Source organism: Wyeomyia smithii, chromosome 2 (assembly GCF_029784165.1).
Source record: "Wyeomyia smithii strain HCP4-BCI-WySm-NY-G18 chromosome 2, ASM2978416v1, whole genome shotgun sequence".
Taxonomy (NCBI): Eukaryota; Metazoa; Arthropoda; class Insecta; order Diptera; family Culicidae; genus Wyeomyia; species Wyeomyia smithii.
The window spans coordinates 254,790,720-254,807,111 of record NC_073695.1 but is presented as its reverse complement, the minus strand read 5'-3'; the positions used below and the strand labels follow the sequence as shown (position 1 = coordinate 254,807,111).

Genomic DNA, 16,392 nt, shown 5'->3' with positions numbered 1-16,392 from the left:
GGTAAATTAATATAGAAATCGTCTATTATGAACGAAGCGCAATAAAAATCGTAAAAACTTTCCAAATTAAATATAGCAGTAAAATCAAATGTGAGGACGTAATTATTTAAGATCACGAGATCAGCAAATAATCCACTGTGCGGTGTGGTTCGAAGTTCATAATTTCGAGAGGAACGAGTTCGAGAATTAGCGTTCAAAATTACCTTCTCCATTTCCCTTGAAAAGTTTTTGGTCTTCTCATTTTCATCCAAACTATTTGGGTTTATTATGCACATATTGCGAGTAAGTTATGCAAGCAAAAATTTCTTTTCTATCATCCATTTTAGGGTGTTTTTTATTTGTGTTGCAAAGACTCATCTTTTTCTTATGGTTGTGAAAAGAGATCAAAGCAGATTTAATTTTTAATTTAATTTAAATTTTTTAAATTTTTAATTTTTAATTTAATTTAAATTTCAGGTTTTGTATTGTTCTTCACATTTGTTTTCCTTTATTTAAAATAGAACTCGACACTGCTTTTCAGAAAACGAAAGTTACTATCTCTGACTTTGAAAAGTTTCTGTCAGATTTCTGGAAATGAGCCCGGATCCGGAATAATTCCAATTCGTTTGGCCATTTTTGCTTCTTTTGCATAAACCAAAAATCATCATCTCGTATTTTAAAATTATTTCTGGGGTCTGGAAATACACATATTGGGTATTTTTGCCATTTGTAGCTGTTTCCCAGAAAGTCGACACCTTGCAATTCGAATCGCCGTTGGAGTCGATAAACGACCAGTGGGCATCATCCCGATTCTGGAAATACCTATATTGGATGTTATTTGACCATTTTAAATTGTTTTCCCAAAATCGAATGTTGCAATCTGTGATTTTGAACAGTTTTAAATCTCAGTTTTAATTCACAAAAACCAATGTTAAAATCATATCGTGCAAAATTTGACAAAAATGCTAAACAACAATCGTTACTTTGTTGTACGGTATTTCTTACCCAAGTTGATACATACTACCACCGCATTTTTGCAATCGCGAATACTGCAGGGCAGCAGAAACCAGAAGCCCGAAATGAATCGTTATGCACCGAAAACTGAAATAAACTACTTCGCATTATCGCCGAGGAAAGTGTACTGTATTAAATGTTGTGAATCAGCTGAGAATAAAATCGTGTCAAAACAGTATTTCGCCATCCCCAGCTGAGCATATACAGGTTGCCAAAGCTTGCTGCAGATTAAAATCGTTTAATTAGTTGCTACCGCATTTTATCTCTCATCTGCCTTCACTAGCATAAACCGAGAAATTTGAATCTTTTCTGCACTATTTCAGCTTTCAATTTATACAATATTGCTTCTCATCACATTTAACCTATAAATTGAGGACAGCTTTAATCAGCCATGTTTCCGGTTACAAACTGGCTGACTCGACGCGAAAAAAAACCTTATTTCTATACATTCTGTTAAATTGAGCTGACAGCTGCCGCCCGACAACCGTAGATCAACAGGTTTGCCCTGTATTTTTGTTCCAAATCGAGCCGAAAAATATGTCAATTGGCAGAAGCCAAACAGTGTGACATATTTACCCAAAAATAGTACTCGCAGAAATCTATCCACAGCTAAAATTACCTTCAGGACATCACTCTGGAAGGCAGCATTGATGGGTGGTCGGATTGGATCCACCGAGCCGCAGCACGCCATTTTGCGAGACTTAACACACTGTCGAATGACACGGGGTCGAACAAAGCAGACGTTTGATGTGTTTTCTTTTCACACAATAATTTCACTTTTCAGAGATTTCAACCACCGACACGTCGTTAATCACAACCCGCTCTATTGCGAGCTGGTATTTCTGTCACCACGTTCCGATGATGGGAAAATTTCAACCTCACGCCAAGGAACTTCTCCGTTTGGAAACATTTGAGTCACGATGATTTGCAGCACACTTAAAGACCACGTTCACTGTCACCTACTTACATTTCACAACAGTAAACTTTTTTACGATTTTTGTACCACGTGAGTGCACTTCAGAAGATCAAGGCGATCCGCCATTGTGATTACTAAGAAGTTTATCAGAAAGAATTCACTGTTATCATATAGTTTTCGATGATCGAAAGAACCGTCGAAGTTTCTCGGGTGACTTTTCGAATGCGACTGTTTAGTTTGGTAATTAACTCGTATTTCGCAAAGTAAACCGCGTTCTAATTATAGGCGCTTTTTACAAAATTTATTATTATATACATTTTCAGCACAGACGTCGCCAGCCCGTCGTCATCACTGGTAGTAGCAACGAGAGTAATAAGTCCTCTCAGCTGTGTGACAGTGGTTCGATCACAACGACAATTCCTGCTTTCAGTAGACTACCGGCGCGCGACTCCGTTGAAAACAAGCACAACACAGAAAAAAACAGCTACAAAATCCCGTGATCCAAATTTTTCACTGCCAAATAATCACTCACTGAAATATACCCAAAATGTCTAACGCGAACGGCGCTTGACTACAATACCATACGTCTGCTTCGAAGCGCGATACTCGGTTCACTGTGGCATTTCGGTTCCTCGACCGTGGGAAAAATATCACGAATCTATATGGATGATGATGTAGATGATGATGATCCTGCGCGCGAACGTGATCAGTACGTCGTGGTAGACGCAGTGATGACGACGGCGCAGCCGAGTTTCGTTCTTTGGGACGATTGTCTGTCTGCGTCGAATATGTGCGGTACCTATACGAAACGTACTGCTCTGCTGTTCCACTGCCAAGTAGTCACTTACGGTTCGGTGGTGACTTCAACGGGCCTGGGATAAGTGGCATGTCGAGTTGGTATGTCAGCTTTTTGAATGAATGGAGCGAAAAAATATGACAGGGGGCGGAAGTGTGAACATGGATTAGTTTGAACGAAATTGTATCGACAGCCCTGGGTATTGAATGATTTCATGGCCTAAACATTTAATAATTCAGTATAGACGATGCTAGTTTCAAAATTATTTTCGTGTTTAATCAAACGAAGTTTGGATAAATGATCTGAAAACTATCCATTATTTCGTAATACTGTTTTGAAGCAAAATATCAGGAAAATTTCACAAAACTAGACACTTTTTAATAAATAAAAAAAGCAAAGCCTTGGTGCTACATTCCGATTCGGAACTTGACATCCTGTTTACTATACACAGACTTCGCAGCCAACTGTTTAGTGTACAGGACAATTGCGGGGCTAGCGCTACGATCCTACTGACACTAACAGTCTCTCCCGAGTCAAGACTCGAACCTACGACGATTGGCTTGTTAGGCCAGCATCGTACCTCGAGACCAGCTGGGGAGGCTAACTTTTTAATAAATATTTCAGTCAAAATTGAGACAAATATTCTAACTTTGAACGAAACTCCGTATTATTACAATATTAGGAAGACATTAGTGAACGATTAAGATACACGTTAAGTTTAAGCCATTGTCAAAATGAAAATTTTGGCTTAGAGTAGTTTTTTAAAATATCTTGCAAAAGCGTAAAAAATATTATGTAAACCTTCGTTATTTTTTATATTAAAATATAAGTAACTTTTGACAAATGTATGATATAAAGACTTTTATGTATTTGTTATTATACAAAAGTCCGGTGAAGTATTTATTTTTACTATTATTATTGATATTCTCCAAATACGATCGTTTTTTTTTTACTTTACTCCCGCAAAAAATGGATAACATGCAGGTGGAATTATTCCTGGATGTTGAAACAAATGAGTAAGATATTGAAACCTACACTATCAGCTCTCCCCTACCTTTCCCGGAACTCTCTTCTGTACCTAGCCCAGTACCGAAGGTACGGATTAACGCTTATCCAGGTACCTCGAAAGTTACCTATATTGTCATCATCCGGCCCCAAAAATAAGCCATTGAATATTATTCAAATTGACAGAAACCTGGCAAAACAATTTCGAGACGTAACCGAAATCACTAGGACACCAACAAAACTGCGAGTTGTCGTGAAGAGCTTAGAGCAAGCAAATGCGATTGCTAGCTATGGGCTCTCTATATCTCTGTCAAGAATGTAGGATTCCAAGGTGTGGTTAACCGAGGAGAATGTCACTGTCGCACATAAGAGTAAATACGTTTAAAACCTGATCAAAAGTGAAAAAATTCAAAGTAAATCAACTTTGTATTAAAGTGTTTCATTTTGAAGTGTGATGTATGCTTGACCACTCGACAGCTCATCAACATCCAAAAGTTATGTTTACGGTCTTAACGAGAGGTTTGAACCGACCGCAATTCAACAGTTTTTTGTGCATGATAATGACGCTTTGATACCGTGAGCTAAAATATAACGTTCCGAAGATAAACAAGTGATTTTTAAATTAAACAACGATGGAGATTGTTAAAGTAGGTTAAACGAACAGAAATGTGTACTTAGCATGTATGCTAATCTCTCCAAATACCCAGGTGTTTGTCAAAATCAATATAATAAAACCCAAAATATTTGTTTTTATAAGTTAACTTAAAATGGGATAAGTTATGATTCCGGCAAAATCCGGTTAAATGGCTTATATTACGTGAAAGTGCTAATATTTTTGGTTATAATGGTGAAGAAAAACCTTCCGGATGCTTCCGGTTTCGTGTTTTATCGCTATGTGAAAATAATCAAGAAATTCTTATTTTTTCGACTCTTGGATAGTTGTAGCCTTGGTTATCCAAATGAAATTTTGTCAAATGACTGAAATGTGTACTGAAAAGTCATTTCATGATAAATTCAAGTATTTGGATGAATTTTGCCCCGATTTTGACTGAATTTGAGTTTCATTATAAGAAATGTCATCCATCATTTTAAGGTGGGTTACTCCATGTAAAAAATTATCCAAATCCAATCATTAGTTTTTAATATCACAATATGATACGTTTTCAGTGCAAAAATTTTTTTAAAATAATTATGATCAGGTTGGATGTTCTAAGTGTTCCACTGTGTGTCGACGCATTTGCGTTATGGGGTGGGCTTTATTAAAAACTCCATGATGCAAAAAGTAAAGATACTGGATTGCGAACAAGTGCATTTAGTATTTTTCGAAGCAGGAAAGAAGAGATTCCTTCCAGCTAACAATCGCCGGATCTGCACTGCCGAGCAACGTCCATTTGGGAAGGGTTCGCCTGCCTGTGCACTTGTTTGTACTGCAGGTCATGCACTGTCAAAATTGCAAGCAGTTAGGTCATACTGACACCTTCTGCTTAGACCGCTTGCAGTGAAAACACTCGTTATTACCTTTCAGCATGTTCTGCGAGGAGAAGAGAATAATTAACTCTCCTAGTCTTTCTCACAAAGCTCGTAAGATAGCTCCTAACGGAATGACTTATAAGCTAACACAAAAAGGAAGCGTTGAAGAAAAACCAAAGTAAGTACCCCCGGTTTTAATTTCAAATCATACCAGGAGCTACCAACGCTTCCTAAGGCATCAAAAACACTCGTGAGTCCCACTCTCAATCAGAGAAAAAAAAAGGAAAAAGGGTTCACAAAATCTCTGAAATTATGGACTGGACATTTAAAACATGCAATATACCAAATCCCCTTTTAAAATATTCTTCTTGCCGTTCTCCCTACCCTGCTTCGAAAACAAATAGCAGCTACTTGGCTCCTCATTTCAGCTATCATATATTTTGATGAATTATACGCTAAAACAGATTAGGAATTCTGTCGCTGTATTACAGTAGAATTGCAAAAGTATCAGCCCCAAATTCGTTCTATTTACTCATTTGATTAACACATACAATTGTGATGCGTTTGCACCCGGTGAGTCTTTTCTCAATTCAAATGACCGACTCACTTTTCACGATTTCAAAATCATTCGTTTCACTGTTCACTGTTTGGGGGTCGCTGTTCGACGACAACCGATCTTCATTAATCTGTAACTTGGTCGACGACTTCAATATGACATATGTGATATGGTTCTTGACCTATCCGTTTGCTCGACATCACAAGCGTTAGATTGCCGGTGAAAAGGAGTCAATAATCCCCACAGTAAAGGGTGTAAGGAATCAAATTGCATCACAAAAAAGAATTGGTAAATTCCACTCATCCAACCAATCGTCTTCTAACTTTCAGGTATAGTACAATAAAACATGTTATTTTCTTTTCACTGTTCGTTTTATTCAATTCGTGTACAACGTTTGGGTCCACTTTTTTGTGTGTGAATCCATTTGCTCTTCGAATCCTCCTCCGGTTTTATTCCCTTAGAATGTTTCTGCAGCTCATGTGCGTTCGGGGGATTGAGATGCTTAGGTACGGAATTTTGTACTTCCTTAGTCTCGTACCACTCCAGAACATCTTTCGAGTAATGACACGAGGCAAAATGCGGCCAGAAAGTTGTAGGACCATTGTGTGACCCTAGAAGCCTTCTGAACTTAGTACGTAAGTAATCCTTTTTCAAATTTTGCATGAAAACAAGAAGACAAAACTTCCCAATACTTTTTAATGAGTTTGAATCATCCATGATTCAATCTTTTCAATCTTTTCAAAAAACTCAAAAATCCAAATCCAAATCCCGGGATCACGAAATAAATTTATTTCCCGAATCCCGGGAATTGTCAAGAAATGAACTACATGAAATATTGTTTGGAAGTTCTATGAGACCACAATATCGCAAAAAAACAAGTCTCACAAGAAAATAGAAAATAATAAGTTTATATTGATTTAAAAAAAATTAAAAAAATATTACTCTACCTTGAAATACAACTTCTTGAGAGCATTTTTTCATTAGGCGCGCCTTGTCATGGTCCAAAAAGCTTTACTTAAACCTTATTTGCGGTTATCTTGAATGGATGTTTGAAAGAGAATAAATTCACCGTGCTCATAATTGCCGGAAATCTACTCAACTGGTTTCCCTCATCATTGTTCCAATCTGCGTCATTCCTTAAACAATCAAGTTTTGATGCACAGAGTTTAACTTTGCCGATAAAATGGTTTTAGATAAAGTTTTCAGCATTCAAAAATAATATTATTCCGGAAAAAACGTTCCCGTTTGCAATTGAAACCAAATGTTATTAAAAATGATCAATCACAGCCCCGGTAAAACCTCGAAAAAAATACACTTTTTAGTTTTTGATGATTTTAGTTGACCTGCTGAACCTCCATCGTAAACACCGCAGGCCTCTAAACAAGAGTTTTGGGAAAGCCGCCATATTTTTTTCAATATTATTTATAAATAAATTATTTTTTGCTGTGGTTGAAAAACTGTGCTATATTTAATTCAATTAAAAACATTACTACACACAAACAAATATTCAAACTTTCCTCATTTTTTACGGGCCATAAAGGTACATAACATCTTGAACAAGTTGTCTGTTGTTCATTTTAAAATAGAGTTTGTTTGATTCTGATGCTCGCTATTGAATGGGTTTTATCGCGATTTCTTCTTGTATTACTATCACATCAAAAAATATTTTAGAAAAAAATTTAAATTATAATCAATAGATTGAAAATAAATAAACTTTTGTCAGGCTTTGATTTCAAATAAAATATTTTTGAAATACTTGTGGACTCTTGGGGAGCAAAATTGTTACTCTCCTCAATATGTGAAAGCAGCGGAGCTAAAATTTACCGCGTACTTTTTCTCCGGCATAAGCGGTGCATGTAGCGATTTTTGCACCACACTGCTCTCTTCTGGTTTGTTCGGCGTTTCTGCCGCTCGCAGAAAAAAGCTTGCTAATAGCCGAGCGAAACAAGAGTGGGGAGCCACTGTAGTGTGAATATACAGAAATACACCACAGTGCGCAGTGCTGAGATAATACTACAGAGACAACTTGAGTTTTCTCTCAAAAGAATGTAATGCGGAGCGACACCTAGATTTTGTATGTTCTTCTTCAGTTTTGAGTTTTTTAGTTTTCTGATATATGCTCAATTGCGCATATTCTACCTCCTAGTTCGTTGCATCAGCTCCAATACTTTGATGCTTGGGCTATTTTGAAATCATCGATGTGTGGAAGTTTTTTTCTTGCATGGACTTTCTCACTGCGACTAGAATCGTTGATCTATTGTGAGATATGTCCGGGTGTCTGCTCTATCCTGCACTTCTATTATTAGAAATACCGCTATTGAGAAGGAGCATGCTTATTATTATTATTGTTTTATCCGTGCTTGTGTGTAATGTGAGTTTACCCTTCCTTTCATGCGCTATAGGTTCTACTTTACACCGAGCACCTCCTTCCTCCTGCCAAATATCGCCAGTTATAATGCCCTGGAGAAGTTTTGTCATGCGTCCTTCTGGACAGTTTTATTGATAAAAGGGACTCATTATTTTATTAAGAGGAAGTCACGCAAAGGTATTATAGAGTCCAGCGCAAAAGAAGGGTAAGTGGTGGGGTGCCCGAGACTGTGATTACAGCTTTCCGAAGGATTTTGATATATAGTAGTTTTATTCCTGATAAATATCAGATTTATTCCACACAGGGAGCTGCGTAGCCGCAAGATTACAGAGTCCGCTTTGTCAAGCGGGTGGTCGTGGGTTAGAATCTCAGTAGAATCAGGCCATTCGATGTCAAAGGTCCTGTTAAATCTGATCTGATCAAGACTTTATTCTTTTTCTTGGTTTAATTTGTCAGAAGACCAAAGTTAAAATGAATCACAACCACATAACATTTTTGTTTATGTTTATACCAATTTCAACAAATACTAATTTAGCTGCTCTTTGATTAAAAACAAACGTGTTCACCATAAAGAAAGTGATTCGTAATTCATATTACGGGAGCAAATTTATACTTTTATACTAAATTACGCACCATCATAAATACCGGCTACTATTTCAAACAGCGAAAAAATGCAAGGTATTCTTCAAAGCAAGATAAAAAAGCAAACAATCATCAATTCTCCAAACCGTTTTTCTCTTGCATAACACCCAAAGCTGATCACTAGCTTAACACAAACAAACGAAGTGAATTTTTATTTTTCCATCCAACACGACGATCTTTAACCTACGACGTGCAACCCGACTTCTAACTACCGTGTTTACCATTCCCTTTCGCAAACTTCCGTTCATCAATTGGTGAGGTATTGTACACTTTTCGATACCACCAATTGTTGTTTATCACCCTCCATTGGAAAACAAACGGTTAAACACTACTAATCTGCCAGCTAATTATATCAATTTGTGTGAAAACAAACCCAGCTGGAAACCGCGAGCATAGTGCGCCGTCTAAGCGGACTCCACCGCCAAAAAGGTCGGAGCTAAAATAGAAAATATAAACCTTGGACCAGATGAACGGTCAACCGCCCTATATCGGGTCCTACCCGAGCGCATTACATCACGCAGGTCATTCGACCGAGATCGATTCCGCGGTCGAAAACCAACAGGGGCAGGCTCAATGGAGTGTAAAATTAGCTAACATGCTTAGTTTGTTGGCCCTGCGCAGCAAAAGAAAACAGGTGCATCTTGCTAATGATGACGACGGTCAGAAGTCCGGCGGACATCATTTATAAACATTTTGTCTTCGCAGACGACGACGACGACAACAAATAATTGGGAGACCCTTCAGTTTGTAGTCTACTAAGTATGTGACATCGTTTCTGGGATAACAGAAGCGATATTGTGGCGTTGATTGATTGATGGGTATGAAATATGGGGCAAATTATTGTTAGTGTTTAAAATTGACCTTATTAGCTGGGAAAAAAAAAATAAATAATAAAATTTAGAGTGCAATGCAATGCTAATGGAAACGCGTGGTATTTGATCAAAGCAATACGAATTCAGGCGGATGGAAGCGCATGGTTTAGTTTAACTTTACTGTGATTTGACAAACATTCGTTTACCTATAACGTCATCGCTCGCAATAGCTTTGCGGCACTGCTTGTCGGTCGTAATACGTCATTACTGTACGTCAACAAACGGTCGTTATTTTTGGCACTAAATCATCGACTTTTGAAAAGTAAGCAATACTTACATCCTCGATCGGGCACTGATTGTCTAGAGGCACTAGTGGTTTCTCGGGTACTGGCCTGGTAGCGTAGTAGTAGGCGGTCGCAGCAGCCACTCCGGTTAACGCCAGTGCGCCTCCGGGGCCACCCACGTACCGAAGGCATTCGTCGAGCTCGTCAACTGTGGAAGCAGAAAATGGCGAAAACAAAGCAAAGTGGTTAGTACGGTGTGTGTGTGTGTGTGTAGCGAAGCGAAACAGTGCGTATTTAACCTCATGCCATTTACCTCCTACAGGTAGGCAGCTGATGGGAACAATTACACGCTAATCGCAGCTTAAATAAATGGCTGGGTTTGACAGCAAAGAACGAAAACAACAGCGTAGTAGAGAAGGTTATTCAGTGAAGAAAAGATTTTATTACTATTTTATATCACGTAACTCGAAAAAAAGAAACTCAGAAGAAAAATAATATTTACAACTGTTTATGATTTTCACTGTAATGGATGTTATATTAACTCAACAAAATGTAAATTCACCATGCTTTTATTACATTAGAAATTTTGGTTGCGTTTCGTCAGACGAAATAGGCAACCTGATTATAGGATGTTGTGTTATGCATTGCGGCAAGCTTGCAGCATTTTAATGTGCTTAATAATACTCTAGAGAACGATTCATCATGTTGTGAATCGATCTAATCTAAAATCGCATCTGGGGTAATAAAAATTTGAAACCATAGCTATGGCTATAGAAAGAGAAAATAACGTTCAAGTATTTGAACACGAACTAAATAAATAAAAAATGTTGAAAAAATTATTTTGCTATATCATATATATGAATATTCAGTCCTCCAAATCTCCTCTAAGTCTAGAATAATAATAATATCTGTAAACTTTGTTGTTTATTCAGTAGAATCGAATAATCAAAATCACATTTATCAAAATTATTGATGCAATTGCGCACACTCCAGACAGGTGTATTCTTACATAAACGCAAGCAACAAACAACAATTCATATTCAATAAACTTGACTTGATGGCATCTATTGGCAAGTTAATTGAAATTTACTACGTACTCACAGCCTTACTTGGAATGAAGTAGCGCCGGACTCAATTAATTTGAGCGGCAGCCACTCAATAAATATGTCACGTTTGCTACTTCACCCTAGGACTTGTGGCATGCTGCCAATGGAACCATCCGGCTCGCAAGTGGACCAGTTACGAGGTCACGTTCCAAGTAAAATTGCTACAAGCGTTACTTTTTAGATCTCCCGTTTCAGGCCAAGCGGTGAGCTAAAATCAGAAATCATAGCACTGATCTACGACACTCGTAGCAACAAAATAACTCGCATTAACTACCAGTTGAAAGCGTTGACGCACTTGGACTGTTGTTGCGTTCGTTCACCTGTCTCGTATGTGTCTCGCGCGCTTTCCCATATACGCACCCACCGAGCGCTCGATCGCAAGTGAAACCACTTTCGGACAAAGTTGTTCTTAACCTGCAACATTCAACAACAACCTACCAATTGTTGTTCCTTTTGAAGCAGTCTTCATCTCGGATGAACACTATGCAGCCTCCTCTACCCACACACACCTTTGTTGTTGCGTTTCTCACTTAAGTCACGCGTAATTGCCTACTAGCGGCCAATAACACCGATTCGCGCGCGCGTTCTTTGTGAACACAGGATTTATAAATAAGCGCGTGTTTTGCTTTCAGATGCGACCTGGTTCGACCTCGTAGTAAACAATACTGCCGCGAGACGGTCGTCTGTGATGCGAGCTAACGGAGTTGCGCTGCTCAGTTGGGCCTCATCCTATGCGTGTATGAATGATTAGGCGCGAATATATTAGTACACCGCAGTATTTACGAGGTTTTTGCACCAGAAATATCCCAAAATTTGTAATTAAATTTATCAGATTTGCGTAGTTGAATAATTATTCAACTAGTAGTGTGGTCAGACTTGATTAAAAAATTTACCGCTCGATGTACTAAATTAACCACATTTGCGTGGCCAGGCAATTATTTTGATGGCTCATATTATAATTACTCGCTGCATGGGGCGAAACAAATCACAAACCCATTCAAGCAGTGACCGTGAAATTAGCCTGTGTGTGCTAGCCCGGCTTGGAACAAGAACGATAAGAACGGCTTGTTGTATTGGAATCAATCCCATTTGAGTGTACCATCAAGGTGGTCAGTGAAGGAAATGAAATGATTTTGAGCTGATTGTTTTTTCATCTTGAGTTGTGCACATCATGAAGTGCACAGTTCATGACTAAAATTGTATCCTCTCAATACGTAATAAAATGTTGGTGCCTTGGTCACTCGGAGATGACAAATACAACAGTTGACTACATACAACTCTGAGAATAGAGTGATGCGCGTTGCTCCGTTGTAATTCTCTCTTCGTACGTGGCGCATCGTAGGAAAAAAACGATAGCAACCAGCAAAAGAATAACTGAGAGTCCCATAAATGTTGGTTGGATTGCATCTCGCATCGCAGTGACGCAGCAGCGATGATGCGGTGCGGTGATGATGGGAGGGAGAGTAAGTAGTTCGGAAGGTGTTTTTTTTCAGCAGGTTTTATTGCGTTGCGATTTCGTCAATGACATTACTCACTAGTTTTTGTTATGATTAGTGAATGGAATATTTTCCTCATACTAATTTGGGTAGTAACGTTATGGAAGAGTGAGAGGGGATGGAGTTTTGAAAATCTTTGAATAATGCTTGACTTGCTTTTGAACTGGTTTTGGATGCATTATTGCAGATTTTGATACTGCATTTTCACGTTTCAGTGCTGCGATTTTCAGGTTTTAGTGCTGTATGCCAATTGTGTTGAACCGAATATATTTGTACAAAAGTACAGAAATAACACCGAGAGGTAAAATAAGGCTTCTTTAGCAAAATTTTTAGCAAAAATTTGTAGAGGTTTGTAGAATTATCATTCTTATTAAACATATGCTGGCAACGACATTTTTATTATCACTGGACTTGTTTATTCATACTAAATTCAACAAGGAACTTGGAATAGAAGCATAACAACTCAGATATTTTTTCCCTTCCTTTTCAATTTTCTATATTTCTGAGTACAAATGACATAAAGTATTTACAGATCAAATTTGAAACGGCTAATTTAACAAACATATTTACCCTAGTAAAAATGTTATGCAACTTAAATCCAAACAAAATATGGCAAGTGTTTTTTACGTCTAATGCCTGATTAATACCTGATAAAATCTGCAATATTTTGCAAATCATTGAAACTTTTTCTATCTTTCACAACAGTTCGAAAAACATAGAGGAGAAACAATTGGTATGATAAAAAGCTCATCGAAGCTTTTTTCCTGATTGGTCTGATTTCAATTAGTCGAATGTTCGCGGAATACCAGTTCAAGAAACACTAGTTAGGGCCAACAATAGTGGTCTTAAAAGGCTTCGCGCTCATTCCACAGCCCTCCGACCGAAAAGCATTGCCACAACGATTATAAGGTTAGTTTCAGAGCTATATGCTCTGTACTGAAAACAGTTACAGTTTGAACCTTTGTTTTTATTTGTTTTGTAAATATTCGAACTGTTATTAAAATTTGTATACACTTGTAACAGTAAGGAAAAAATTTTGAAAAAATACATATTTAGAAGAAATTTGTTTTGTAAGTTCTCCGTACGTCACAATTGAATCAGTTGTAACACACCCTGTTGACACAGTGCGGTTCGATGGTTCGATTTTGGTAACATATTTATTTGCTTTCATTGACCACAGGGGGTTTGTTTTTGAAAAGTTGGTTGGGTTTGTAACGACAGATGTTGTTTGGCCATAATGGGTCAAGTAGGAGAAACATGCTGTTAGTGATAAATCAAACGGGCCCGTAACATCGAAATTGCACAAAAGCTTGAAAACTCCGAAATTCAAAGAGTAGTAAATCTAGAATTTGTTTATATTAAAATGTTAATCTGACTTAACACCAACTAATTATATGTAAGGAATTACCCATCGTGAAAAAGTTGAAGAGGTTGTTTATTAGACACGACCGCAGAGTTAACCTAGAATACGACAGCCTGTCTTAAGTCAATGTATTTCTTGCAATAGGTTTGGGAATACACTCAATGGGGTTAATCAATTTAATGGTCTCTCTGTTCCAGATGAAGTTTACCTCTACAGACGGCACCGGTAACGACAAAGAACAACAGCAGAAGCTATGTGCAGCTAAGCAGTTTCACTTGACGCCATATCCAAAACAAGAATGAAATTGTATTGTTTTGTGGCTGTCTTTTGTATCAAGTTACACTGAGAAAGCTTAATTTAGGCAGTGGCTACGATGAGGGCCAATAGTGCATTCCCGGTAACCTAGGTTTAATACGAACAATTTTCTGCAGTTTGCAGTAGCGTAGATAATTTTAAAACTGATCGCTGCAAATAGTAGGACTTGAGCGAAAAATTATGTGATTCAGGTTCACTGGCGCAAACATTCTTCAAATAAATGTTAAAATACACTCAGTAAACTTTGAGGCTTAGCTGAAGTCAAAAGAGGTTAATAATGTTTGTCAATGCCATTTATTGACAACTGAATATTGTTTTTTGACATGGCAAATTTTTGATTTAGTTCTGAATGATTTACTGTGTAAAATCAACATGAGATGATTTATTTGAAACTATATATGATAATTTTTATCGCTATACTGCTAGTCACGCACGCTATATAGCTAGCCACGCACGCTGTAGATATGCACACACGCTATATAGCTAGCCACGCACGCTATAAACATGCACAGACATGTTATAGACATGCACAGACACGCTATAGACAAGCACAGAAACTATATAACCATGCACACGCAAGCCACGCACGCTATAGACATGCACGCGCTATATAGCTAGCCACGCACGCTAGCGACACACGCTATAAATATTCACACACGTTATATATGTGCACATACCCTATATATACACCCTGGAAGATGGTGGCTTCTCAAACCACCTGGCGGTGCGAGTCTCATTTAGTTTCTGGCTGTATTCACCCAACGATATCTGAATTGAATTACCACTGGTGGGGTCCAACTCAGATCAAAAGGGAGCCGAACTGAAAAAGTTAGGTTCTGCAGCTAACCACTACCGCCGCCACTGTTGCCCGCTGCTGCTCTACGCCGCGTTTGCCCACTGCCATCGCTGCTACTGTCCGCCGCTGCTGCCTGCTGCTAGTAAACTGAGATTGCTTGAGGAGAAGCAGTCTCTTATATAGACCAACGAGTGCATTCCTGGCTAACTAGGTACTCCATTCTGTCGTCCTTTTTAGGGAAAGGCAGCAAGCAACCAATCAAAGGTCGACATTTACGTTTCGACAAGGTTCAACAATTTTCAATAGTACATAGTTCGAACAGTCAGATTACAATTTTCTGCATTTGGACGGTTGCTTAAATGATTTTCCAATCGATTGCTGCAAAAATGACGGAAATCGGTTGAAAACTGACTGAGTTTAGAACGTTTGAAATTGGACAATTTTCGTGACGCTCTCCATGTTTTCGGTTTTCGATATTGGATCCCTGTGTTGAAGTTGAACCCCTATATATGTTGCCGTAAGACGTATTCTACGTCAAAAAAATCAATTTTGTCAATGATCAAGGAACAACTTTATTTGAAATAAAAAAGTCTCTCTCTCGCTCGGGGAAAACTATTAGTGTTAGAAGGATCGTAGCTCTAGCCCCGCAATTGTCCTGTACACTCAACAGTTGGCTGCGAAGTCTGTGTATAACAAACAGAAGTTCAAATTTCAAGACGGAATGTAGCACCAAGGCATTGCTTTACATTATCAATACACAAAATTTAAAATTGTTAAAAAAGTTGTTTAAGTTAATATTTCCGAAATCTCATTTTTTGTTATGAAAACACTATAAACGGTTAGCTAAATATTTGTTGTCTGATCATGGCAAACTAAGAGAGAAAAAGTTACGATGGCAGTTCGTAACGTTAATGACTTTTGGCCGATAGCTACAATTTTCCACCGCCGTGCATCGGAAATTGCCATTCTCCGCCACAAACATTTGCCGAACTTTTTCGGATACATTATTTTTTCTTAGCCCTTTGTCCATCTTGACGCCTTATGCCGACAAAAGCTTCTAACCAACTAGCAATTTGCACTTGCGCTTGCACCTACCAGCTACCACCAAAAAAAACCCCGTTGAGTTGAGTGAGAGTAGGAAAACACGAACTCTCTTTCTTGAAAAAAAATCCCCATCATTGAGTAAATATTTACGATCCAATTTCTCTTATTCATTACTTCCCAGTAAGAATTGTCGGGCCGATGTCGGACCAATTCGCGTCCGATTCTCCGATAGATCGGTCCGACAACGGGTGGACATTTCGCTCAACATCGGTCCGATATCGTGCTCAAATGCAACAAAAATGTCGGACCAGGGTTCATTCGCTCCTAGGGGTTCATTCCCAGTAAGAATTGTCGGGCCGATGTCGGACCAATTCGCGTCCGATTCTCCGATAGATCGGTCCGACAACGGGTGGACATTTCGCTCAACATC

The 16,392-nt window shown here is 38.3% G+C and overlaps 1 protein-coding gene across 10 annotated transcripts in view; it reads right to left on the bottom strand.

The window, feature by feature from the left end:
* Positions 1 to 16,392, bottom strand: part of LOC129720749 (long-chain-fatty-acid--CoA ligase 1) — a 90,178-nt gene that overhangs the window by 28,233 nt on the left and 45,553 nt on the right. For 8 of the 10 annotated variants that reach the window (XM_055672427.1, XM_055672432.1, XM_055672429.1 and 5 more), the window contains exon 3: positions 9,896 to 10,050. In XM_055672427.1, the coding sequence (XP_055528402.1) occupies positions 9,896 to 10,050 (155 nt within the window). Of the gene's footprint in view, positions 1 to 1,612; positions 2,512 to 9,895; positions 10,051 to 11,386; positions 11,547 to 16,392 lie in introns of those variants that run through there. The other 2 variants (XM_055672433.1, XM_055672435.1) reach the window with 2 other exon arrangements.